Raw genomic sequence first — 27,643 nt, 5'->3', positions numbered from 1 at the left:
TTGAATACTGCAAGAGAAAACATGTTTTCCTTTCCTATTCACAGCACTGTCACTTCCAAGCAAAATACTGCGTGGGAACACAGCAACTTAACAGCAGGCAGAGGTGTAGTTTACTGTCCTTGCACAGGTTGTGAAGTCACTAAAGGTTTTTCTTATTGGTTTTATTTCACTGTCAAGCCGAGAGAGAGCTACTTCGTGGCAGTCGGACTGTAAAGCTGCTCACATTAGCAGATTGAAGGTGTGAGAGTCAAGATAAGAGGCGTGAGGCGAAAGGCTGACACGTATTTAAGTGCTTGAGCCTTGTATCTAATAAAATTAGTATGAGCTCTGCGATTGAACAAAATCCCTTTCTGCTGCGCTAACTCACATGTTTTGTGTTTTTTTTTCCCTTATTGAAAATAATATAAACACAAATCTGTTCCAGAGTCAAATTGTTGCTGTCGTTAAACCTTCAGCAGCCCTTTTATAGGGCAGTGAACCACGGTTTTGCAGGGTTAAAAGAGTGCTACTATCAAGCCTATCTTACAAGTCTATCTTACAAACCTATTCGTGCAACATTTTCCAGCAGGTACATTCTTTGACAAGACGTGATGTTCCCTAATTACCCATTGAGCTGTTTAGCATCCGTTTGAAAGACTGAATGTGACCCCTGTGTTAGGGTTTCAAATATAGGTTTTAATCTACAGTTAGGGTTTCAAGTTAAAGTACAAGTTGATATTATGGCTAGTGTTTCAATTTGAAGTTGGAAATGTTCAATTTGGGCATCGCAGTAAGCTACGCCCACATGGAAGCCCCAAGATGTATACTTCCATATCTAATATTCTATTTAATGCCTTTATGGGATATTCTATTTAATGCCTTTATGGGATGTTTGATAAAAAAAATGCAGAATTTCTTATCAATTGTTGAGTTGCAAACATGGTTGGCTCCTCCTGTCCCCGCTTCATGTGATCAAGTCCAACTGGCGATGTTCTCTTAGGGCTTTTCACACACTGTATCATTACCAAGACACACACACACACACTCACATGCCCTCTTTCACCGCTGATGTGAATGTGGGTGTGTGTTATACCACACCACACACTCAACAGGCCTAAAGAGCTAATTTATCGTTGTGTTTTTAGCTTCTTAACCAGCACTCTCCCACTTTTTGCTTTATTTAACATTGTGTGTTTATTCCCGATGTGGGAAGTTGGGAGAGGAAGCTGCAAAAAGGTGTGTCTCCCTTATGACCCAACACTTTACATAACTACACTGCAATTGTGTTTCACTGGTTCTTGTTACAGTTACACTACCAAAGACTATAAAAATGGGACCCATTACCTCCCTGCTTGGCACTCAGCATCAAGGGTTGGAATTGGGGGTTAAATCACCAAACATTATTCGTGGGCGCGGCCACAGCTGCTGCTCACTGCTCCCCTCACCTCCCAGGGGGTGATCAAGGGTGATGGGTCAAATGCAGAGAATAATTTCGCCACACCTAGTGTGTGTGTGACAATCATGGGTACTTTAACTTAACTTACAGTGTAGTACTATATGAGTTGTCACTGTCCTGTATTGTAGATTTGTGGTGTTATTTGCACCACGTTCACCTTTTGTGCTTTAAAGCTATGGAATGAAACATTTTATTTTTAGATTTTATGGAAACAACCAAGGGGTTGATGAAATGATAATCAAAGATATTAAATTCACCACTAGGTAGGGCTGGTACACTCTTATGTCAGCGGAAGTGGAGCATAACAATTGATTTAATTAAGTATTTTGTCAAATTGTATTGATTTATTGCAATACATTTGAATATTGTCTTGTCCCTTAATATTGCTGTTTTCCAAAGAATGTCAACCTTTTTCAAAAATGGCAATAGGGAAGTAACTATATAAAAAATCTCACTGGATATTATAATCACAGTATTAAGGCCAAGATACGATATTATTGTGGTAAATGTCCCCGCCCAAAATTTTTTTTTTTTATATGCCATAGTGCGTAAAATGAAGTGGCAGGAATGTTTAGGATAAACACACTTTCTGTAATTGTACACAAACATAATGTAAACATGTTCTAATCCTATTTTACCATACTAACATGTATTAAGTGCAAAGAATAGTGCTGGAACATACACTATTACAAGCAACAACAAAAAAAAATTTGGTTTATCATTGGCCCTGGAATGAGGTGGCAACTCATTCAGGGTGTACGCCGCTTTCCGCCCAAGTGTAGCTGGGATAGGCTCTAGCCACCCCGCGATCCCAAAAGGGATAAGTAGTAGACAATGAATGGATGGTTTATCAAGTAGCTTCTCATATTGTATTTCTCACCGTGTGAAGTATCCACGCACACACTGGACGCTTTCCCTTCGTTTAGGCGCGCAGTGACCCGCATGGAAATACTCGATACAAAGTTGGCGTGCTTTGCGGTACGCAGATGTAATTACTTCCGCCAAAGAGGTTTGGTTTTCACCAGAGTTTGTCTGTTAGCAATATAACTCAAAGTTTGGACAGATTTTGATGAAACCTCCAAAAACAACAATGCCTTTTATCTACTACGAACATACTTCCTTTATTCCCCTCTTTTCGGTGTTCCACTCCCCTACCTATCCGGTCCCGCTCTGCGCAGAGGGTTTTTGGAGATGTAGTTTATTTTCAGACCCACCAACGCAAAAGTCCTAGAAAATCTACTCACCAAGTTTCAGTTTTTATACCGTCATATGTCACGGCAATAATGTGAGGATTTTGAAACCGCAATAATGCAGTATCAACAATACTGTTACATCCCTAATAGACAAGCAAACAATAACAAATAACATTACAATAAAAATGAAGAGAGTGAACTGCACATCTCTACACAAAATGTATGCATGTATCTCTGTCGCTCTTTATGCAGATATATTTAGTTGCGGGCCGTGCATTTCACACAGAGGCCTTCAGTGATGTCTGACTTTAATAAATACCGTATTTTTCGGAGTATAAGTCGCACCGGAGTATAAGTCGCACCTGCCGAAAATGCATAATAAAAAAGGAAAAAACATATATAAGTCGCACTGGAGCCCGGCCAAACTATGAAAAAAACTGCGACTTATAGTCCGAAAAATACGCAGTATTTATGTCACCACATGACCACGGCAGGAAAAATAATATACGGAAACACACTTGCGCACTACCGGGGATTGAATCACCTCAACAGTGTACGAAACAGGCTTTTTTGGGGGGCATTTAAAAATCAATTAACCCGCATCAGCAATTAAAACATATCTCTATGTGGTATTGTCAAATGAAAATATTGTAAAAAAAATATCAAAACGTGGAAAAATAAGGAATACAATTTTTTGATCTCACAATTTGTAGCACCCATCCGAAGCCTTAAGCCAGTGGTACCGCTCATAGTTGGTAGATTCGATTGGAAGTGGCAGACAAATCATTTCACCAGCTCGGACAGGTTAGCTAGCTTCGGGGGTTGGCCGACCTCATCTCAGGATATCTAGCTTCTCTTGAAATGTCTTTCTTGAAAATGGCCTTGCAAATCTATATCTGCATCCTAATCCAGAGTTTTTCAACCACTGTGCCGCGGCACACTAGTGTGCCGTGAGATATTGTCTGGTGTGCCGTGGGAAATTATGCAACTTCACCTAATTGGTCCAAAAAATATTTTTTGCAAATCAATAATTATGATCTGCAAATAATGTGCCGTTGCTTAGTGTCTGTGCTGTGTAAACCACGTAATACTCCATGTCAGTAGGTGGCAGCGGGTAATTAATTGCTTTGTAAAAGTCGTAAGGTGTCGGGTGAGACGAGGAGGGTTTGTTGTGATCCCATTATGCAGACCACATCGGGAGGCAGTGTGCAGGTAAAAAGGTATGTAATGCTTAAACCAAAAATTAACGAAAGGGAAAGGCAATGGCTATGCAAAACGAAAGTTAAACTGAACTGGCTACAAAGTAAACAGAAACAGAACGCTGGACGACAGCAAAAACTTACTGCGTCCACAAAGTACGTCCGTTCTTGACATGACAATCAACAATGTCCACACAAATAAGGATAGCAACAATGTAAATAGCCTTGCTTGCTAACACAAACCAGGTGCGCGGAATAGCGCTCAACGGGAGACATGAAACTGCTACAGGAAAACACCAACAAAACAGGATGGGCCACCAAAATAACAGCGCAAGACAAGAACTAAAGCACTACACACAGGAAAACACTAACAAACTCAAAATAAGGCATGACGACCTGGTGGAGTTTCATTTTTTTTAACGTTTTCTGCTGGTGGTTTGCCTCCGGATTTTTTAAATGAGAAAAATGTGCCTTGCCTCAGAAAAGGTTGAAAAACACTGTCCTAATCAACGCTTTACTCTCCTTCCTTGTGGATTAGAAAAGCGAGTACCGGTAGATTCCTCTGCTTGCTGGGTGTGGCTCTGGTGCAGCACTTCCTGCTTTTGCAACTCACAATTTGTGATTGGATACTCACTCGGGAGTCACAAGTGAGTATCCAATCACAGGAGAAGTTAATGTCAAGTACGCTGGTTCAATGTGAAGCAACTTAGAAAGGCTATGGTCAACAAGTAGTGATCGAAATGGCTATTGCAGCAGTCTATCAACTGTATGTGCCCCTTAAGCCTGCACTGCACAGACCGCTGCTATGTTGATTCAGCAGGCCTCCGGCAGAATTAATACTTTTCTGGCAACAAGCTAGCTGGATAAAAGCGGCAACACTTAAACCTAATATGACATGAAAAGAATATAATGAATAATTTTATATAACTAATATGATCATGGTTCAGGTTAGGCCAGCAGAGAAGGCCACTGTATACATCTATCCATTAGGGATAGGAGATACTGCCTAACATTCATATCGTGATATATATAATGCAATATTTGGTATGTAAATAATAGAATCGTTGTAAAGGTTAAACATTTAAAATTCATTGTTTGCAGATGAGATAGGCTCCAGCACCGTAAGGGACAAGCGGTAGACAATGGATGGATGAATGATTACATTTTTATCACAATTATATTCAGATAAAAACACAGGAGGGCTGCGTAACAATATCATTAAATAATTAGATTTTTACTATGGTGCTGATTTAAATACTTTGCTTTTTGCCCTCGGTCCACCTGTGTCCAGGGAATTACAATAACACATTTTTTTTGATGATATAAAGAATCAATCTAATCACGAGTATCGACAATGTACTGATTCGATACTTCGTATCGTTACTGTTGATATTTGTCACCTGTTTACATTCAAGAGCTCTACAGTAGCTTAGCGGGTAGCATATGTTATTGTATCCTCCTACGGTGTGTTTAGTTTCGTCCTCCAGTGATAATAATACATTTAATAAACATAGTTCATTTGTCACCTTAGAGGTGAGGATAGCAGACTTAGAAGTGGCTTTGCACTGAAGTGAAGTGAAGTGAATTATATTTATATAGTGCTTTTTCTCTAGTGACTCAAAGCGCTTTACATAGTGAAACCCAATATCTAAGTTACATTTAAACCAGTGTGGGTGGCACTGGGAGCAGGTGGGTAAAGTGTCTTGCCCAAGGACACAACGGCAGTGACTAGGATGGCGGAAGCGGGGATCGAACCTGCAACCCTCAAGTTGCTGGCACGGCCACTCTACCAACCGAGCTATACCGCCCCAAACTGTGAAGGGACATTAACTCATTAGCTGCTAGCGCTCAAGCGAGGACATTGGAGTGCTTTGAGGACACGCTCGTTCCTTGTCGCTGTCAAGTTTGTGGAACACAGAATGTGTCATCAACCTGCATTATCACGATATAATGATAGTATTAAAAGCTCTATTGTCAGCCAAATTTATATAATCTATATCACGCAACCTTATTACCCATTATTTTTATGGCATTATAAAATAGCATTCTGTCGAATATGTTCATTTAGTTGTGTTAAGCAAATTGGACATTACTACTTATCTGCAACCAGCTGCCTTCTGTTCAAACTCTGGCATGGAAACAAGAAAGATTGGCCATATTACACTTAATTATTAATTGCTCTACTCTTTGTTACTTCTGAACTGAAATGCTTAAAATACAAAACCTAAAACGAGTGAAGTTGGCACTTTTCAACCTATTTTAAATTGAATAGACTGCAAAGACAATATATCTAATGTTCGAACTGAGAAACTTTTTTTTTTTTAAATAATCATTAACTTAGAATAAAATGGCAGCAACAAATTGCAAAAAAGTTGGCACAGGGACATTTTTACCACTGTGTTACATTACCTTTCCTTTTAACAACACTCCGTAAACGTTTGGGAACTGAGGAGACCAATTTTTGAAGCTTTTCAGGTGGAATTCTTTCCCATTCTTGCTTGATGTACAGTTTAAGTTGTTCAACAGTCCGGGGTCTCCGTTGTTGTATTTTACGCTTCATAATGCACCAGACATATTCAATGGAAGACAGGTCTGGACTTCAGGCAGGCCAGTCTATTACCCGCACTCTTTTACCACGAAACCACGCTGTTGTAACACGTGCAGAATGTGGCTTGGGATTGTCTTGCTGAAATAAGCAGGGGCGTCCATGAAAAAGACGTTGCTTGGATGGCAACATTGGTTGCTCCAAAACCTGTATGTACCTTTCAGCATTAATGGTGCCTTCACAGATGTGTAAGTTACCCAAGCCTTGGGCACAAATACACCCCCATACCATCACATATGCTGGTTTTTGAACTTTGCGCCTATAGCAGTCCGGATGGTTCTTTTCCTCTTTGGTCTGGAGGACACCACGTCTACAGTTTCTAAAAACAATTTGAAATGTGGACTCGTCAGACCACCGAACACTTTTCAACTTTGCATCTGTCCATCTTAGATGAGCTCAGGCCCAGCGAAGCCGGTGGCGTTTCTGGGTGTTGTTGATAAATGGCTTTCGCTTTGCATAGGAGAGTTTTAACTTCCACTTACAGATGTAGCGACGAACTGTAGTAACTGACAGTGGTTTTCTGAAGTGTTCCTGAGCCCATGTGGTGATAACCTTTACACAATGATGTCGCTTTTTGATGCAGGGATTGAAGGTCATGGGCATTGGCTCTTACGTACAGTGATGTCTCCAGATTCTCTGAACCTTTTGATGATATTACGGAACGTAGATGGTGAAATCCCTAAATTCCTTGCAATAGCTCGTTGAGAAATGTTGTTCTTAACCCTTTGATGCATAACATGGGTCAAATGTGACCCAACCAAGTTTTTATTATCTGTTTCTTTGCAATAATTGAATGTAATCTTTCAGTATTCCAGGTTTTCCTCAATTAACTTGTTTTTGGTCATTAAACATTGTTATTTTATTCTTTCTTTTCATAATTTTTGAATAAAAATGAGTTTTGTATTACTACCCTTCCAATGCACAACATGGGTCAAAAATGACCCACATATATTTTCTATGTTATTTCATGTTAGCCTGAGCGTTGCTTTGCTATATATTTCAAATAAATGTATTTTATCGTTTACTATCACATATATTCAGTAAATATCATGTTTTTGTTCAGCTAAAATCATATTTTTTATGTTTCCTTTCTTACTCTATGAACAAGCACAGCTTTTGTATTCATACATCAACTTCACACAGATGGGTCAGAAATGACCCACCTGCATTCACTGTGACATTTGGTAGGAACCTTTTGAATTTGAGCATGTTTGCAATTAGGAATGTATTTGGTGCGAACAACTACTCAACACCTTTGAACATCTGATAAGTAAGTAAGTTATTTTACAATTGTTCTACCTAAGAAAATATTTGATGCCTTGTGAAAGGGTTGGAATAATTTAGTGCGTCACTTGTCAGAAAGGGAAATATTTGCAATACTATTAGCTAACTGTTGACATATTCTTGTTAGCTAAACTAATCTTATAGCTGGGTCACCAACATAAAACTCAAGATAGAAATTTAGATTGATGTGCATTTTACAGTATGGTACGTTTGATTTGCTTTATCCAGAGTATGGCTAAAAGATTTACAGCTGAGATGGTTCTAAGGATGCTGGATGAAGAACCAGATGAGGAGGCGATTGGAAATGATTCGGAGTCTGAAATATCTGAGGATGATGACCCTGACTATGTGCCCCAGGCAGGGGCGCCGAAAAGGGGGGGTCAAGGAGACGTATTCTAGGGGCCCATGATGGAGGGGGGCCCAGAGAGGCCCCTAATGATGATGAAATTATAATACAGAAAAAATAATGACACTGTGTCGGGGGCCCTGTAAAGATTCTTTTCATGGGGCCCAAAATCCCTAGCGGCGCCCCTGGCCCCAGGATCAAGCTGAAGATGTGGGTGTGTCTTCAAATCCAGCTCTCCTAGATGAAGAAGACATAGACATAGTTGACTCATCTGATGATGAATCCTCAGAAGAGGAAGCACAGACCCAGTCCAATAGACTGAGTAAAAAGGGGTCTTACTGGAATGAGAATCCCCCCACTTCCAGCAGAACAAGAAGCCATAACATTCTGAGGCTCAGAAGCTGCCCAGGACCTACACCCGGATCAAGAGCTGTTTCACCGAAAGATGCATGGGATATGTTCATCAGTGACAACATCATTGAGGAGGTTCTAAAATGCACCAACTTAGAGGGACGAAGAGCAGCCGCAGTTAAAGGGAAAACGTGGAGAAGTGTCAAGAAAGAGGAATTAATTCCTTCTGAGCACAATGCATGATGACAAAGCAGTGGATGACAGTCAGAAGAAGAAACCAGAAGTGATACTGTACTACAAAAGAACAAAAGGAGGAGTGGACACAACAGATCCAATGGTTGGCACCTACACATGCAAGCGGAGAACACGGAGGTGGCCCATGGTGCTCTGGTACAATATGCTGGATATTGCCACCCTCAAAACCACACCAACTTCACTGCAGAACACCCTGGTTACATGGGTGGTGTCACCAATGCACGCCGACTATTCATCAAGGAGCTGGCCAAAGAGCTGGTCATGCCACATATGAAGAGCCGCATGGAGGGCATACCCACACTCCAAAAGCATATCATAGAGGCAATGGGAAGATGCGGGATAGAAAAACAAACCATGGTCACCACCCAACCAGAAGAGGACATAAGACAGAAGGGCGCGGCGAAGAGGAAGAGGTGTGCGATCTGCCCATCTGCCAAAGACAGAAAAGTCAGCAGCTGGTGTTCGTAGTGCAAGAAGCCTGTGTGCAAGGAGCACAAACGCACAGTGGTAATGTGTGCTACATGTGAGGAATCTGATAACTAACTAATAAAGAATAAAAGAATCATAAGAACTGAATTGACAATTTTCTTTTACGTTGGTCTAATTCACAAATGTATTTTCGTTACTGCCAGATGTTTGCCAAAATGACAAATAAACAGGTTTCAAATAATAAATGTATGATTGTTTGGCCCGAATCACATCTAAAATAAGTATTTGAAGTAGAATATTATTGTAATATGCCTTCATCCATTTTTAAATCGCACTTGGATAATGGGTCATTTTTGACCCATGTGTGTAAACTTGATGTAGTATTACAAAAAATACTTTTGTTCATAAGGTATGGTAGGAAAAATACAAATAATGATTTGTGGTAATCAAAAACAAGATTTTTAAAGAATACTTGAATTATTAAATTATAAAATACATTGATTTCAAAAGATACAGCAAAGAAACACTCAGGCAGCATGAAATAACATGGGAAATTGATGCGGGTCATTTTTGACCCATGTTGTGCATTAAAAGGGGTGTGCGTATGTTATGCATCAAAGGGTTAAACTGTTCGACAATTTGCTCACGCATTTGTTCACAAAGTGGGGACCCTCGCCCCATCCTTGTTTGTGAATGACTGAGCATTTCATGGAAGCTGCTTTTATACCCAATCATGGCACCCACCTGTTCACAATTAGCCTGTTCACCTTTGGGATGTTTCAAATAAGTGTTTGATGAGCATTCCTCAACTTTCTCAGTCTTTTTTGCCACTTGTGCCAGCTTGTTTGAAAAATGTTGCAGGCATCAAATTCCAAATGAGCTAATATTTGCAAAAAATAACAAAGTTTACCAGTTTGAACTTTAAGTGTTTTGTTTTTGCAGTCTATTCAATTGAATATAGGTTGAAAAGGATTTGCAAATCATTGTATTCTGTTTTTATTTACAATTTACACAACGTGACAACTTCACTGGTTTTCGGTTTTGTAAAATCAAGATGCCCAGTGGGACATATTGTCTTCCTCAAACAAACATTTCTAGTTTTATAGTATTACCCAAAGCTCTCTGAAAATGATAGTTTTGATCCATTGTGTTGATGGATGTGACTTTAAATGTTCCCATTGTTAATTTGCATAAGGTTAAACTCCACTGGCGATCTCCAATATGTCCTTTTGTTTCCGCAGCGAGCAGAGCATCTGCCAGGCTCGGGCCTCTGTGATGGTCTACGACGACGCCAGTAAGAAGTGGGTGCCCATCAAGCCGGGCCAACAGGGCTTCAGCCGCATCAACATCTACCACAACACCGCCAACAACACCTTCAGGGTGGTGGGCGTCAAGCTGCAGGACCAGCAGGTGAACAGCAGGGCATTGTTTTTTTTTTGCTCTCTGTGAGTTGTCACTTTTTAACACATGTGTCACTTTGCGGAGATAGCAGTGCTACAAATATAGTGGAACCTCTAAAAGTTGCTTTGTCAACCTGCACATTTCTTCAGATTTCGTAGTACAAGTAAAGTTCATTATAAAGCGGTCCAACATAAAGAGATGTTCTACGTGGTTGTGCCCATCCATCCATCCATTTTCTACCGCTTGTCCCTTACGGGGTCGCGGGGAGTGCTGGAGCCTATCCCAGCTGCACACGGGCGGAAAGCAAGGTACACCCTGGACGAGTCGTTACCTTATCGCAGGGCCAACACAGATAGACAGACAACATTCACGTTCACATTCACACATTAGGGCCAATTTAGTGTTACCAATCAGCCTATCCCCAGCTGCATGTCTTTGGAGGTGGGAGGAAGCTGGAGTACCTGGAGGGAAACCACGCAGTCATGGGGAGAACATGCAAACTCCACACAGAAAGATCCCGAGCCCAGGATCAAACCCAGGACCTTCGTATTGTAAGGCACACGTACTAACCCCTGCTCATCGTGCTGCCCTGTGGTTGTGCCATGGACCTGTCAACATGTTCACCAAACACAACAAGTCACCTGACTCTCCTGCCAACATGGCCACCAAACACAACAAGTCCCCTGACTCCCCTGCCAACATGACCACCAAACACAAGTCACATGACTCTCCTGCCAACATGGCCACCAAACACAACAAGTCACCTGACTCCCCTGCCAACATGGCCACCAAACACAACAAGTCACCTGACTCTCCTGCCAACATGGCCACCAAACACAACAAATCACCTGACTCTCCTGTCAACATGGCCACCAAACACAACAAGTCACCTGACTCTCCTGCCAACATGGCCACCAAACACAACAAATCACCTGACTCTCCTGCCAACATGGCCACCAAACACAACAAGTCACCTGACTTTCCTGCCAACATAGCCACCAAACACAACAAGTCACCTGACTCTCCTGCCAACGTGGCCACCAAACACAAGTCACCTGACTCTCTTGCCAACATGGCCAGCAAAACATCTAGTCATCTGACTCTCCCGCCAGGTTGATGGCCAGTTGCATCAGATGTGCAAGATGACTTCAGATATGGAAGTGGGGCAGTCAGAGTTGCTAAGAATTAAAGGTTCATAGAAGGTTCCATAGGAATTGCTTGGAGTCATTTTTGACCCCACTTGTGAAAGAGTGTGGTAGTGATACAAAAACTGCAATTTCTTAAAATCAATTATAAAAAGCAAAAAAAAAAGCAATTTTCATCATGTCACAAACATGTTTTGAGGAATACCTGGAATATGAATATATAATAACTTTTCATTTTAAATATTTTAAACAATAACAACCTGTGGGGTCATTTTTTACCCCACGTGTGCCTCTAAGGAATGGGTGTCAAACACTGGCCCGCGGGCCAAATTTGGCCCGCCGTGTAATTTCACTTGGCCCTTGAGGCGATATCAAATTAACACTAGAGCTGGCCCGCTGATCATATACAGCGGGGGTGTATTTTGTAGCGTCCCGGAAGAGTTAGTGCTGCAAAGGATTCTGGGTATTTGTTCTGTTGTGTTTATGTTGTGTTACGGTGCGGATGTTCTCCCTATATTTGTTTGTCATTCTTGTTTGGTGTGGATTCACAGTGTGGCGTATATTTCTAACAGAGTTAAAGTTGTTTATACGGCCACTCTCAGTGTAACCTGTATGGCTATTGATCAACTGTGCGTTGCATTCACGTGTGTGAGCGTACAGGAGCCGCACATGTCTTGTGTCTGAGCCGACACGTTGTTAGAATGGATGAAAAGCGGACGTTAAAGGTAATGCCTTTAAGGCACGCCTCCAAGACTCTGGTCCGGGTGGACTACGAGATATAGTGACTGATGATTGCAAAACTTGCTTGGGTCCCTATTAAAAGGTTAATTTGTTCAACCTTGGCCCGCGGCTTTGTTCAGTTTTAAATTTTGGCCCACTCTGTATTTGAGTTTGACACCTTTGCTCTAAGGGTTAAAACAAGGTACCTCATTTCCATTTACAGTAATGCACTGTAAAAACGACTAGAGTTTACAGTAAACAACTGGCATCTCAGTCACCAGAATTTTACCGTAAAATCTTTTCCCATAAGAAAGCCTGTAACTTTAGCAAATAAAGTTTTAGGTGCAACATTCCGTAAAAAAATGTGCTATAAACCGAAAACATGTGGTGTGTAGGCGTACACAAAGCAAGTTACCACTGTATAGCGTTCTCTTGGCTCACAATGTAGTATGTCTTATTGTTATAGGAACAAGATAATCACCATTAGCATGTTATGTTGGTATAATAAAAAATAGTTATCCTATTGTTTCCATTTTTTTGCTGTCAATAAAGCATTAAGCTAATATTTGTGATGCTCTTCCATCCCTTCCCTAATAAAAGGTGGTGATCAACTACTCCATAGTGAAGGGCCTCAAGTACAATCAGGCCACGCCAACATTCCATCAATGGCGTGACGCTCGCCAGGTCTATGGACTCAACTTTGCCAGCAAGGAGGAGGCCACCACCTTCTCCAACGCCATGCTGTTTGCGCTCAACGTCCTCAGCTCACCTGACAGTGGCGGTAATGCAAACTTTTGACTTCTCCGTCATCTGCTTGTTCACGAGAACTCAAGAGATCAGGACTTTGTTTTTAACTCTTTGTTGTCTGACGCACTAAGATATTTTCTGAATCTTTTTGTAGTAGTGAATAGCTCCTTTTAACGATACATTGAATATCGTGTTCTTTAGTCTAGAAAACAGCTAAAAAGTCCAACTATCTTGCTTTAACTGTCTCTGTTGAATATCACTTAACTGACTATAAATTAATACTATTGAACTTGGATGGATGGATTTTGTCAGGCAGGTATTAAAGTCTTATGAGCTGTACTTCCCTCTAGTGGTGAACAAAATGCACTGCAGCTGTAATCAGAGGAGGCAGAGTTTTATAGAGATGTATCAATATTTTTATTAGTAGATTTCATTGTAGAGCACTTTATATTTTCAATAGTAAAGGATGGTACACTTTTTACACGCTTAATATATTTAGTTGGAACTTCTATGTTTGTCACGTAACAAACCCCTGAGCAGCTCTAGTTACAAGTTATTTAAAAGGGAGTTTAACTGTGTATTCATGCCAGGACATCCTTGTGGCTCTCCTGTTGGTGGTTAAAATATCACATATGGAGACATAATGTCGGGGGTCCTTCTTTTGTGGGCGCAGTGGGGCTCCAAGGTTATGAGATGTGTGCATCTGTTTACATGTTTAGTGTTACGTGGTGATTAAAAATAGGCGTTTGACTAGAACTCCTAAATTAACAATGTGGAAAACTAATAAATAAATGTATTATTTTTTTCATTTTCTTAAATATTATTTAAAATATTAATTCATTCATTTTATTACAAAAAGTACAAATGTATGTACCTGTATATCAACAATGATTTCTAAACAATATTTTTGACTACATTTATGTTCTAAGGAAAATGCAGGATTATTTTTTGGACATTTTAATTAACTAGAAAATTCAGCAATAAATTATAATATTTAAAAAAATAGGTAGACATCTTATTTTAAGTGAATTTCCTTGATCTGCATTGGGAATAATAGCAAACAATTATTAATTTAGTTGGAATGTGTTACTATTATACACTTATACACTGAACCACCACAAATAGATTTTATTATACGCCTGTGAATGCAGCTTATCTTTACAACTATGTTTAGTAGATGACATCGTAACTATGCCTTTTAACACACCTCATATAAGCACCCGGTATGCCAGAGAATAAGGAGTGGTAGCAGAGGGCTCAGAGCTGCCAACGTAATGACCGTGTCGTTATATTTAGTATATATTTGGGTACTTGTATAGAGTAGACAGATTTGAATATTCAGACCTGATTTTGTCTAAGAAAGGGACTTTCGATAACTATCTATCAGCATTTTCTGCGCCCATTGTAGACTTTTGGCGACTACAACATGAAAGCATGTTATCATTTATGCTATATCTGTATCATTTTTCTCAACGAGCACAGGTCCCGCCACAAAAATAAATGACCAAAACATATTTGTTTGGCTTTTAATGTTTTGTTCTCATTTTTTGTCTCTCCTGCAGCTTCCATAAAGATTACATCATATGCACATGCACAATGACCAATTATGCAAATTAGACGATGCCATTCACGCATCATCCCCCTGAGTTCATAATGTATATTAAATATAAAAAATAAAACAAGTCTGATCATGCCCTTTTGGTCCTCCTGGGTCCTTTTGCTTGTCCTTGGCCCTCACCATGGCAACAGCCTGGCACCTCACACTTAGTCAGCAGTACAGACACACACATGCATGGATGCACATGCAGCACATTGTGTCCGTATACTATAGTCGCCATTTATTAACACTGCATCATGTTTTTGCTGGTATTCACTGTCATTGAAAACATGTCTAAATAGGAGATGTATTGTTCAATATGTTTTAAAAGGAGTTAAACAGTTTATTGCATGGTTGTCAGAACTAGTAGTACAGGTAATTGTGGTATTTTTGACCTCTCTTTCCCTAGTGTTGGCTAAATGTCGTGAAAATTAGTGTAAACGGTCCAACTTGTTTGATGCGTTTACAAACATTGCTCTGAAGTATTTTCATCACAATCTAATTTGTGTCACACTTACTTAACTCGCATATATTAAATATACTCCAGGATTTTTTCCTCACACATGCAATCGTTTTTCATACGTTACATTCTTAGGAAACAACAAATTCCACATAAGATAAATGTCATGACTTCATATGATGAACACTTTATCCCCCCCACTCCATCTTTCAGGTCCAGTTGTCCAGCGCCAAAATGGACCTTCCTCGGAGGAGAGTGAGGCCCAGAGGAGGTACAGTAACAAACACTATGCACTCACTCGCCACTTCATTAGGTACACAAGCACAATACATACAAATAATACATTTCATTATATATTACACCCTTTACAGTAGCTATGTAGTATTGTGAAATAAATACAAATAATCCATCCATCCATCCATTTTCTACCACTTATTCCCTTTGGGGGCGCGGGGGGCGCTGGAGCCTATCTCAGCTACAATCATTGAACTTAATTAGTTTGAACATTTCAGTATATAATCAAATACTATTATTGATATATAATTTCGTTGAACAGCTGAGATAGGCTCCAGCAACCCCCCACGACCCCGAAAAGGACAAGCGGTAGAAAATGGATGGACGGAGAATTTGTTGAAATAATTGTTTAAAGACTACATTTTATATATAATCAACTATAATAATAATAATAATTTTGTTAAGGTTCATTTGTTTTGTATTGAAAATTAATATTTAAACTATTAATCATATATAATTGTGTTGAGGATCACGATAATTTGTTTGAATAATTTGTTGAAATTCTTTATTCAAATTAATATTTTGATTTGTAATCTATTAAAGATATATAATTTTGTTAAGGATAGGTAATTTATTGTAATTATAAATGTGTGGTAATTATTTAAAAAAAAAAGTGATATTTGAATATAAGAATCAATTATTCTTCATCCATATTACCATCTTCTATACAGCTTATCTTCAATGGTCACAGGTCAGCTGGAGCCTATCCCAGCCGATTTTGTGCGAGAGGCATGGTACACTCGACAGCTCACCAGCCAATTGCAGAGCAATTCAATCATTTATATCTAATTTTGTTAAGGTAAATTATTTTTCTGTAATTAAGAAATTCACTGCAATACAAACATAAGTTAAAGTGAAATAATTAATAGGGTTGCTACTTGCTCATAAAATTGATTCACCTCCGAATAATTTTTATTCTGAAATGTTTAACTTGTTTTTAATTTCATAGCTCTGATATCATATATTCTGCATATTCATGAAGACAGACACGCTAAATGTATTGCGCTGGCTATTTTGCTCACTTAAGAGACGCAATCTTCTGTGCACAAGCTCTGTGCATCACCTTTGTTTAAATACACCTTTAGTGTACCTTTTTTACTGTTATAAGATGACATGCAGTGAAATGTACAGTACCTCTGAACCACTCAAAAGTCAAAATGAATTAGGAACAAATATTAATACAAAAGTAAAGTAACATATCCACACAATCTAGTAAGCAATAAACACTCAATTATAGCCCGATTGTAGCTGAGATAGGCTCCAGCGCCCCCCCGCGACCCCGAAGGGAATAAGCGGTAGAAAATGGATGGATGGATGGATATAGCATAGTTGCAGAAGTGACCTTAAAGAATGAACATCTTAATAGTGGGAGAGGAATTTATTTGCTTCTCTCCTGTCTGTGATTTTTATTTTGTAATGTTAAATAATGAAGCCAACATAGTAAATAAAAGTACAAGTATGACGTAATGCACTTTGTAATGACAGAATTGTGTGTCTAATGTTGTGTCTGGGGTGTGTGCACATAGACACCAACACCAGAATAAAAGCATCCAGACAGCTTGAATAGTTATTGACAGTCCACAAGTCTTTTATAATAATGAAATAGCATCCTTGCTATCCCAAGGATGATGGAGCAGCATCAGATGCAGGCGCACAAGGAGAGGGAGCGGCGGACGTCAGGATCAGGTGAGGCTTTCAAAACAAACACACACGGCTTTAGGAAAGTCAATAGTGTGACGAATGCTCTTAAGTACACAAACATGCTCACTGAAGACTGTAGTGGATGTTCAAATGAAAGAAAAGGCGTGTATTTGCTGGGCTTTTGTCTTTTTGCTATCAGTGTTGTGTCAGACACAGTAAACACACTGCTCCTTATTCCCTTCTACTAATCCACATCTCCACTATGCCTTTCTCTCTCTCACACACACACACACACATGTTCAAGCCTTGCTGCACACTCGGTTATATCAGTGACCCCGCCCCTCAAGCCCCGCCCCCTAACCCCACCCCTGACCCCAGCCCCTGCAACATGCTCTGCTGCCATCTCTTTCTTCCAGCTGCTGTTGGGGGGGGGAAATGTCATGTGCTTTTTTCTGACCATGTTGCATTCTGCTGCTTGATATTTTGGATTCTTTATTTGCGATTAGCTTCTGTTCTTTGAATTACGCTCCTGATTTGTTGCTTTGGTTTTTATTATCGTTTCATCTCGGCTTGGTTGCTTTTCATTCTTCTCACGTTTTTTCTCTTTTTCTGTTTTCCTTTGTTTGTCGCCCTCCTCCGTCCGCATCTCCTCCTTCTGTCTACCCCCCCCCCCAACCCCCCCAACTCCCCGTCACAGTCGTTTCCACTCTCCAATATAAAGTGTCTGTACCCCCCGCCCACCCCCACCACCCAGACACTCCGCCCGAGTACAGACAGTACAGATGTAGCACACTGCCCCCGTCCTATGTCCGTGTGGCCTCTTCCTCCTCCCCTCCCTCCTCCTCCTCCCCTCCCTCTCAAGAGAAGGAGGCGGGGGCGGCGAGGGACAAGGCCCAGCTCTCCTCCCAGCTCTCCACCTCGCTGGCCTCTGCCTTCTCCCCAGTCCAGGGGGGGGTGTCCACCCTAGGCCGGCAGGTCCGTCAGATCCCCCTGTCTCCTCCCACCACAGCCCGCCACCTTCACCAGCAGCAGGACATCATGCTGCCCCCCAAACATGGCACCTGGTCCGCTTCGCATTTGCAGCAAATGTACGCCCAGTGCCCACCCTCCGCTTCCCCTCCGGTAATGATGGCCATGCCCGCCAGGCAGGGCTTAGCGCAGCCACAGCCTGTGCTCCCCATGGCGCATCCCCTCCCGGCCATGAGCGCTAGGATGAAGCCCCCGCCACTCGACCCTCAACAGTACCCCCAGCATCAGCCCCACTCTCACGCCAACGGCCAGTCAGACGACTCCTACTCCCCCCACTCCCACCAGATTCCGCTCACCCTGCAGTACTGCGATGCCGTGCCCCTGCCGCCCCTGATGGGCCAGCCACCCCCGGGGCCCGCCCCCAATCACCAGTACCAGTCCACCTTCCACCCTCAGCAACATCAGCAGCAGGTGTACCACCAGCAAGCCCCTTCCTCACCCCCCTCTTACAATGATGGGGGCTCGCCCAAGAAGACCCCCTCCCCTGTCCCCCAGCAGGTCCCCATGACCAACAGCAGTAAGTATGAAGAGGAGAGGAGGAGGTCGTTCTTTTAACAGAAAGGAAGTTACGCGTGTTCAAAAACAAAAATAGCATGAACAAAAGTAGGACCCTCCAATAGGGTGCCACACCCTGTGGGACACATACATAGAGTGCAATTATACTCAACCTTTTGTAATTATTAGACAAATTAATACTTAATAATTATTAAAAAAATTTTTTTTTGGACTGATCTCGCTTAAATTTTACAGACATACTCATAATTTCCCTTTTTGTGGCCCCATTTCGGTCTTTAATATAGTGTAAAATGCTACAGGCTATAAGGCTGACTGCTTACTAGTTTATTTATTTTTATTTAGCCTTTATTTAACCAGGTAAAAATCCCATTGAGATCAAAGATCTCTTTTCCAAGGGAGACCTGGCCAAGAGGGCAGCAGCAAGGTTACATTAAAAAACAGTAAACAACACTTAAAACATCACATTTAAAACATTAAAACTTGCTCACATGACACATGTGCATACAGACAAGGTAGACTACAGTCCTTTCACAGAAGCATTAAACTCATTCAATGTAACAAGGGTTTGAAGTTGAATATTCGATTGTAGGTTATTCCAAGCCTTCGGTGCTGAAAACCTAAATGCTTTCTTGCCCAGTTCAGTTCTTACTTTGGGGACGACAAATTGCAGAACATTCATTGAACAACAACAAGATTGTGACTTCCTTGTTTCTTTGTTAAAAGACAAGATAGATAGGATGGAGTGATACAAAGAATGGTTTTGTAGATGAAAACATACCAATGATTGAGGCGCCGAGCACATAAAAACGTCCAGTTAACCATTGAGTATAACACACAATGGTGAGTAAGGGGAGCGCTAGACTAGTGAGTATTGTAAAACAGTCATGTCTAGAGGGCTTTCTTAATGTTTCGTAACACAATTTAGAAAGTTTTAAACAGGCTTTTCATGCTCTAAAATATTAATTCCTACTATTACCGCATTTTTGTTGGTGTTTTAGAAGTTATGGAAAGATTTGTATTTACTGTAATCACATAAAAATAAACAAAAGTACTACCGTATAAGTCGCAGTTTTTTTCAGTTTGGCGGGGGTTCGACTTATACTCAGGAGCGACTTATGTGTGAAATTATTAACACTACCCTAAAATATCAAATAATATTATTTAGCTCATTCACGTAAGAGACTAGACGTATAAGATTTCATCAGATTTAGCGACTAGATTGTTTGGTAAACGTATAGCATGTTCTATATGTTATAGTTATTTGAATGACTCTTACCATAATATGTTACGTTAACATACCAGGCATGTTCTCAGTTGGTTATTTATGCATCATATAACGTACACTTATTCAACCTGTTGTTCACTATTCTTTATTCATTTTAAATTGCCTTTCAAATATCTATTCTTGGTGTTGGGTTTTATCAAATACATTTCCCCAAAAAATGTGACTTATACTCCAGTGCGACTTATATATGTTTTTTTCCTTCTTTATAATGCGTTTTCGGCCTGTGCGACTTATACTCCGGAGCGACTTATACTCCGAAAAATACGGTACATTGATAACTAAAATATGGTTCAATCCAATATGTCTCAATATATTGTTGAGGTAATGTCCAAAGTGTATATGAATAGGTAAAAAATAGCTTCAAGTCTAAGGGGAAAGAAAAGTGTTTAATATCTCCTACTGCACTGAAGGCAATTCAAAACTCCTATGCCGCTTTGGCATTACTTGAAAAAGTAAAGAAAAACAAAAATCATTGGGAGAAAATTATGAAAAAAATGAACTCATTTATACATATCTTTGGCGAAAAGGTTTGGCTACAAAATAAAGTTAAATAGTACGCTTGTTTTAAAAATACAGCCGTAAATCTGTCACAATGACAGCGTTCGAAGCGATGCTAAATTAGCAATTATCTCTATGGGCTTTTGAATAGACAGGGCCACAACACCGCTGAACCAAACTCTTAACTTTTACAAAAGACGTGTTGACTCACCGCTGAATAAAAGTTCATCAAAAACTATTTTATTTGAGGAAATTTAGCCCATCAAAGTAGAAACGGGTAAACACCCGCAGAGCACGACAACTGCATTGATAATCAATTAGTAAAGTGACCAGTCGCCATAATCATACCACACCACCCCCAGTCGTTGTGGCCCTAAACAACCAACCGCATAGTGTTTATGCCAGGGGCTGGCCCTGATGGAGCAAATTTTGTGGTGATTCACCAAAACGCCATAAAGTTACAGCGGGTGTTTTGTATAGTGCATTGAGCGGTGTGAGAAATTTCAAGTCAATAGGACTCAGAGGTTTTAATACAGCGCCACCATGTGGTGTATTTATCCAAAAAATAATAGCACAGGCAACACATAGGGGTGTATGTTTAGGCAAATCATTCTCACGCAGGTGTGTGTGTGTGACAGAGAGATTGTCAATCGACTTTGTCGTCCGTCTCACCGCCGTCATGTAAATAATTGAACACACCTGTGGCGCCTACAGCGTCAACAATAGACAATAGCGCTCCTGTGTGAGAACAATAGATAATCACGTTGACGTGACGACACAGGTGGACCACATCAACACGAGCGGCCGTTAAATGTAATGTATATTCATAACATTTTGGTATAGAATTTACTACAGCTGTCACAAATAAGTTAACTCATGTGATTAATCACAAACAATGATCACATTCATCATGTATATATGCAACGTATTTTGCACATACATGCTCCTTTACCTTTACATTTTAAAAAAAAAATCCTGTTTTATATTCTGACAATAAAACTGCATTTCGATCCAAATATTCCGATCTTTTTTTCAAGTTCATTAAAATTATGCAAGCGAATAATCATGATTAATCCAAATTCAAGTGTTTCATCACATTTAAAAAATAGCATTTGATGTCACTAAAATAAAGTTATTTTTAATTCATTAGTGTTAACATTTTTTAAATTTATATGTCAAAGCCCTCCCCCATACCAAATGCCTCAATTGAGTGAATAAATGTACTTTTTTCCATCTCAAAGAAACACCTGGTTTCTTTCACCAGTAGAGGGCGACACCACAGTTTAACCATAGAGCAGGGGTCTTTAACAGTGGGTCCGCAGATCGGGAAGTCTTTCTTTAATTAGACTTTAGAAAATATATCTATTTCTTAATTTTTCCACAAATTGATGTGTGTTTAAATTCACATTAACATTTATCCAACACACTGTAGTGTAGTGGCAGTGAATATTATATCAATGTTAGCATTTAGGACAACTAACGATTAGCGCTTAGCAAGCTTGTTGCCAGCCAGCTATTAGCCGCGCTACACTATATTATTTAAACATTTTTATTATTGCACAATAGCAAAGTACTTTTAGGACTTAATTTTATACTAGAATTGCTAGTATGAAGCAATAAAGATGACGTGTATCACCCCCCAGGACCCCCTGAGGCGACCCTCCAGGATGGCGCCCAAAATCCCCCGTTAACCAAACTCAAACTGTGCCCCTCCCAGGCCCTCCTGTGTCTGCAGGTCACCCCGCCATGCTGTCCGTGGCGGCGCCCCCGTCCGTAGCACCGGTGCCAATGGCTGGTCCCCCAGCCCCACCGCCGCCTCCAGGTCCGCCGCCCCCGATGGCGGTGCCCCCGCCCATGCCCCCTCCACTGCCTGCCAGCGGTGGGCCTCCGGGGGGCCCTCCTGGCATGCAGCATCAGCCCTCGGGGTTGGCGGCAGCTCTGGCTGGGGCCAAACTACGTAAAGTTCAAAGAGTGAGTTTGCGGTCCGACTAAAAGTGTCTTTTAATGGAAGAACGGGAAAGAAAAAAGGTGTTGTTGTTCAGGACGAGAGCAGCCCACCAGGATCAGGCAGTAAAAGTGACTCCAACAGATCTAGTGGAGGTAGTGGTGGTGGTGGAGAGGGTCTGATGCAGGAGATGAACGCCTTATTAGCTCGCAGGTAAAAGCTCGGCTTATTCAACCCTTTGACAACTTGTACAAATACAAGACTGGTTCTAGCAAATTACAAATGTTATCTTGTTTGCACATGTTCTCCACTCATAGACGAAAAGCTTCTGAGAAACCTGATGAAGTAAGTCGTCGCTGTAATTGTCATGTTTGCTGTCCACGCCCCAAGTTGACATTTGGAGTCAAACCGTCAACCGAAACTAACGTTTTCTCTCTCTCACACCCACAGGACGACTCTGGTAGTCGCGGTCAGAACTCAACAGGTATAATTGTTTTTGTACAACTGCCTAATGAACTGCTTGCTGCCTATTCAGCTTGAGCCCACGCAGTAGTCATGCTTTGCCACGGGCTAAAAGCAGTACTATTATTTACTGTAGTCAATATCTTTTTAACATTTGAAAGTATACTGTACGGCGAGAAATTACGACAAACGTCGAATAAATGTTCAAAGTCAGAGATGAAAAATATCATTTGTGGGCTAAAGTTCATTTAAAACCACTATTTCTTACATGAAACTGGGAAAATAACGAGTGATGGTGGACATTTTACTTTTAGGCTGTCAATGGACATATTCTTGTCTCAAGGGATCACAAATTAGAACAATGTGCAAATATGTACTTTTAAAAATATTTTGCTTTATGCAGACCGGCTCAGAGCTTTTGTCTACATCATGCTCTTAAACTGAAGATCTATTAGATACAAACTGTACAGTGTTTATAATGTAATGTAATAATAATATATAATAACGCAAGTAACCATTTAAAAAGATATAAACTTTTAGTCCTCATTACTATAGACTTGTTTACCATTGAACTGTAATTGGAAGGTAAATAACTCAGGAGACGGCGTGGCGCGGTTTGGAGAGTGCCTGTGCCAGCAACCTGAGGGTTCCTGCTTTGATCCCCACCTTCTACCAACCTCGTCATGTCCGTTGTGTCCTTGGGCAAGACACTTCACCCTTGCTCCTGATGGGTCGTGGTTAGGGCCTTGCATGGCAGCACCTGCCATCATTGTGTGAATGTGTGTGTGAATGAGTGAATGTGGAAATAGTGTCAAAGCGCTTTGAGTACCTTGAAGGTAGAAAAGCGCTGTACAAGTATAACACATTTACCATAGCTTTATCCGAAATGAACAAACAACATTTAAATGGACTCTCAATACTGTGAACAAAAATGTAACTTAAATTTTGAACATCTTGTAGTGCATGTTTTTCCTAGTTGGAAAAATTAGGTTGGGTTGCCTTTTTTTTTTTGCCATCACATGATCAAGGCATTCTCGCTCTTTGGTCTGTGTTGAAGCTGAAATATTCTTACAACGGGACATTTGGTTTTGTAATCAGATTTTTTTCCTCCTAAATTTTGTTCCTTTGCGGTACTTCTCACTAGCGAGTAGGGAGGCTGTGAAGCTGGCGCCTTGCTCTCCGCCCAACGAGACAAAGACTGTGAATGACTGAAAAGAGGGCTCACTGCATTCACTTAATTCTACTGTTAGCGTAGCTGGTGAGAGCGATGCACAAAGTACGACCTCTTTCTTGTTGTTTGAAGCGAGGGACGACAAACGCAAGGCTCAACAATTCTGATTGGCCGACATGCCTGTCACTCAAATGCCGGAAAAACAAATCCTCGCCCTCTTGCTGTTATTTTATTGCTCTAAATAAAACCTTGATGTCGATTAATTGTGCGACTTTATTACTTACCGTCGTTTCCCTCCATTGTTGGTTGGTCAGGGTCCTGCTGATGCGTTCAAAATAATGTGGTTTTAAAGTCAAACCCATGGGAATTATGCTCCACAGTCTCCGTTTTTCTGCAGCAGTCCTTTTCCTTACTGTCCTCAGTCTCCTCTGGAATAAAATAATCGTACTTAAAGTTGGGGTACCAAAGCTATATTCTTTAACTTAAAAAAATAATTATTATATTTTAGTATCATACAGTATCGTAACAGTAATAATTACGTATTTTGGTGAATAAAACCCTGGAATACAACATCATTTGTTTTTGTAGCGGTCATCCCCTTCAGATCCAATCACAGGATTGAGAGAAAGGAGGGGTGAGCACAGCCCACGAAGGAGCCGCCTCATTGGCTGACGTGATTTATAGCGAAGTGCGTGCACGGTGCCAACTTGTTTGCCGCAAAGCATGGCTGCCGTGGAGAGATTGCAATACCTGCACTTGACTATACAGCCTATGCTGCTAAAAAAGCTAAGAAGAGGAATTTAGAGGAAGAAAAGAAAGATGCTGTACGTCTGAAAAACCAAAGAAGAGCCAAAACTCGAATAAATATTGGGACGGCGTAGTCAAGATGGAGGGCATTGTGGGCGAGGCTTGAACTAACTTTGGACGTGCAAGTGGCTGTTTTCCTTCTCGACATGTTCGTTTTTCCTACAAACCCTGTTTCCATATGAGTTGGGAAATTGTGTTAAATGTAAATACAAATGGAATACAATGATTTGCAAATACTTTTCAACCCATATTCAATTGAATGGACTACAGAGACAAGATATTTGATGTTCAAACTCATAAACTTTATATTTTTTTTGCAAATAATAATTAACTTAGAATTTCATGGCTGCAACACGTGCCAAAGTAGTTGGGAAAGGGCATGTTCACCACTGTGTTACATCACCTTTTCTTTTAACAACACTCAATAAACGATTGGGAACTGAGGAAACTAATTGTTGAAGCTTTGAAAGTGGAATTCTTTCCCATTCTTGTTTTATGTAGAGCTTCAGTCGTTCAACAGTCCGGGGTCTCCGCTGTCGTATTTTACGCTTCATAATGCGCCACACATTTTCGATGGGAGACAGGTCTGGACTGCAGGCGGACCAGGAAAGTTTTTTTTTACGAAGCCACGCTGTTGTAACACGTGCTGAATGTGGCTTGGCATTGTCTTGCTGAAATAAGCAGGGGCGTCCATGAAAAAGACGCCGCTTAGATGGCAGCATATGTTGTTCCAATACCTGTATGTACCTTTCAGCATTAATGGTGCTTTCAGAGATGTGTAAGTTACCCATGCCTTGGGCACTAATACACCCCCATACCATCACAGATGCTGGCTTGTGAACTTTGCGTCGATAACAGTCTGGATGGTTCGCTTCCCCTTTGGTCCCGATGACACGATGTCGAATATTTCCAAAAACAATTTGAAATGTGGACTCGTCAGACCACAGAACACTTTTCCACTTTGCATCAGTCCATCTTAGATGATCTCGGGCCCAGAGAAGCCGGCGGCGTTTCTGGATGTTGTTGATAAATGGCTTTCGCTTTGCATAGTAGAGCTTTAACTTGCACTTACAGATGTAGCGACAAACTGTATTTAGTGACAGTGGTTTTCTGAAGTGTTCCTGAGCCCATGTGGTGATATCCTTTAGAGATTGATGTCGGTTTTTGATACAGTGCCGTCTGAGGGATCGAAGGTCACGGTCATTCAATGTTGGTTTCCGGCCATGCCGCTTACGTGGAGTGATTTCTCCAGATTCTCTGAACCTTTTGATGATATTATAGACCGTAGATGTTGAAATCCCCAAATTTCTTGCAATTGCACTTTGAGAAACGTTGTTCTTAAACTGTTTGACTATTTGCTCACGCAGTTGTGGACAAAAGGGGGTACCTCGCCCCATCCTTTCTTGTGAAAGACTGAGCATTTTTTGGGAAGCTGTTTTTATATCCAATCATGGCACCCACATGTTCCCAATTAGCATGTTCACCTGTGGGATGTTCCAAATAAGTGTTTGATGAGCATTCCTCAACTTTATCAGTATTTATTGCCACCTTTCCCAACTTCTTTGTCACGTGTTGCTGGCATCAAATTCTAAAGTTAATGATTATTTGCAAAAAAAAAAAAAGTTTATCAGTTTGAACTTCAAATATGTTGTCTTTGTAGCATATTCAACTGAATATGGGTTGAAATTTATTTGCAAATCGTTGTATTCCGTTTATATTTACATCTAACACAATTTCCCAACTCATATGGAAACAGGGTTTGTACATCCTGTGTGTATCCTATTTGTTCTGCAACAAAATACGAACTAGAGGATCCTTTGATGCAACTTTAGACTGCCAACACTATACGTGTGCACGTACAACTCTCGTGCGCGATTAGGAGGAGACTGGGAGGGACTGTCAGCAAGGTGCGCAGAGTAGGGGGCGAGGTTTACAGTTTGAATTCTGCCTGGTGACACAAGATTCAAGTACTCCAGCTTCCAGTGTTAATCAAGCCTGCTTTTTAGTTGGTGTTGGCGGGTCCTTCCCACTCCTGCCCTCTGGCAACTCACAGTTTTGTAGTCCAGCTCCACTCAAGTCAAGGTCTCCACTTTGCTGCAAATGTTGGACGTCTTGGTGCCCTTAGTCTCCTCTTGGATACGATTCAAGCCGGAGAAAAAGTGTTACAAACCACCTTTCTTTCCTTGGCAGATGCTTTGAAGAAGCCATGGGAGAGATCCAACTCTGCAGAGAAGTCCTCACTGGTCTCCAGGTGTGAGAGCAACATGTGTAGTCAATTAGCAGTGCACACCTTTCAGTAATAACAGTCCTCGTCCTCCTATTGCAGAGTGAGACCTATTGGCAGCACCAGTGACTCAGACACAGAATTTGACAGAATGAAACAGGTTAGTATTCTCCTCTCTTTAGGTTGTTGTGGGAATATGTACATGTGTATGCGTTTACTTTATGTAACCATATCAACATCTTTGCATTGCATTGTGGGCCCTTCTCAAACTTAAATGGTTGGTGTTTTTCCAACTCTAAATCTGATAACAAACATATTAAACTTGTCTAAACGTGTATTGGTCCATGTCAGCCATCTTGATTTCACTTTTGAGATGGATTGAAAGTAACAGGAGTAAGTTGTTGTTTTTTTAGCCTAGAAATAGCAAAATACATTCTGCTCTGTAGACGTGTGTTCGCCTATCTTCACGTATTGCTTCCTGTTGGTTAAAGGGGAACATTATCACAATTTCAGAATGGTTAAAACCATTAAAAATCAGTTCCCAGTGGCTTATTATATTTTTCGAAGTTTTTTTCAAAATTTTACCCATCACGCAATATCCCTA

General features: G+C 40.8%; 1 protein-coding gene across 4 annotated transcripts in view; it reads left to right on the top strand.

Moving 5' to 3' along the window:
• Window positions 1-27,643, top strand: part of evla (Enah/Vasp-like a) — an 88,953-nt gene that overhangs the window by 53,026 nt on the left and 8,284 nt on the right. For 3 of the 4 annotated variants that reach the window (XM_061968354.2, XM_061968353.1, XM_061968356.1), the window contains exons 2-12: window positions 10,339-10,507; window positions 12,964-13,144; window positions 15,381-15,438; window positions 17,086-17,147; window positions 17,800-18,648; window positions 22,148-22,401; window positions 22,473-22,588; window positions 22,693-22,720; window positions 22,826-22,859; window positions 27,006-27,066; window positions 27,142-27,199. In XM_061968354.2, coding sequence (XP_061824338.1) covers window positions 10,339-10,507; window positions 12,964-13,144; window positions 15,381-15,438; window positions 17,086-17,147; window positions 17,800-18,648; window positions 22,148-22,401; window positions 22,473-22,588; window positions 22,693-22,720; window positions 22,826-22,859; window positions 27,006-27,066; window positions 27,142-27,199 — 1,870 coding nt within the window. The remainder of the gene's footprint in view (window positions 1-10,338; window positions 10,508-12,963; window positions 13,145-15,380; window positions 15,439-17,085; window positions 17,148-17,799; window positions 18,649-22,147; window positions 22,402-22,472; window positions 22,589-22,692; window positions 22,721-22,825; window positions 22,860-27,005; window positions 27,067-27,141; window positions 27,200-27,643) is intronic. The other variant, XM_061968355.2, reaches the window with a different exon arrangement.

The sequence above is a fragment of the Nerophis lumbriciformis genome, linkage group LG08, assembly GCF_033978685.3.
Source record: "Nerophis lumbriciformis linkage group LG08, RoL_Nlum_v2.1, whole genome shotgun sequence".
NCBI classification, from domain to species: Eukaryota; Metazoa; Chordata; class Actinopteri; order Syngnathiformes; family Syngnathidae; genus Nerophis; species Nerophis lumbriciformis.
Note: the sequence above shows the minus strand (reverse complement) of the source record. Positions and strands in the feature narration are given on the sequence as shown.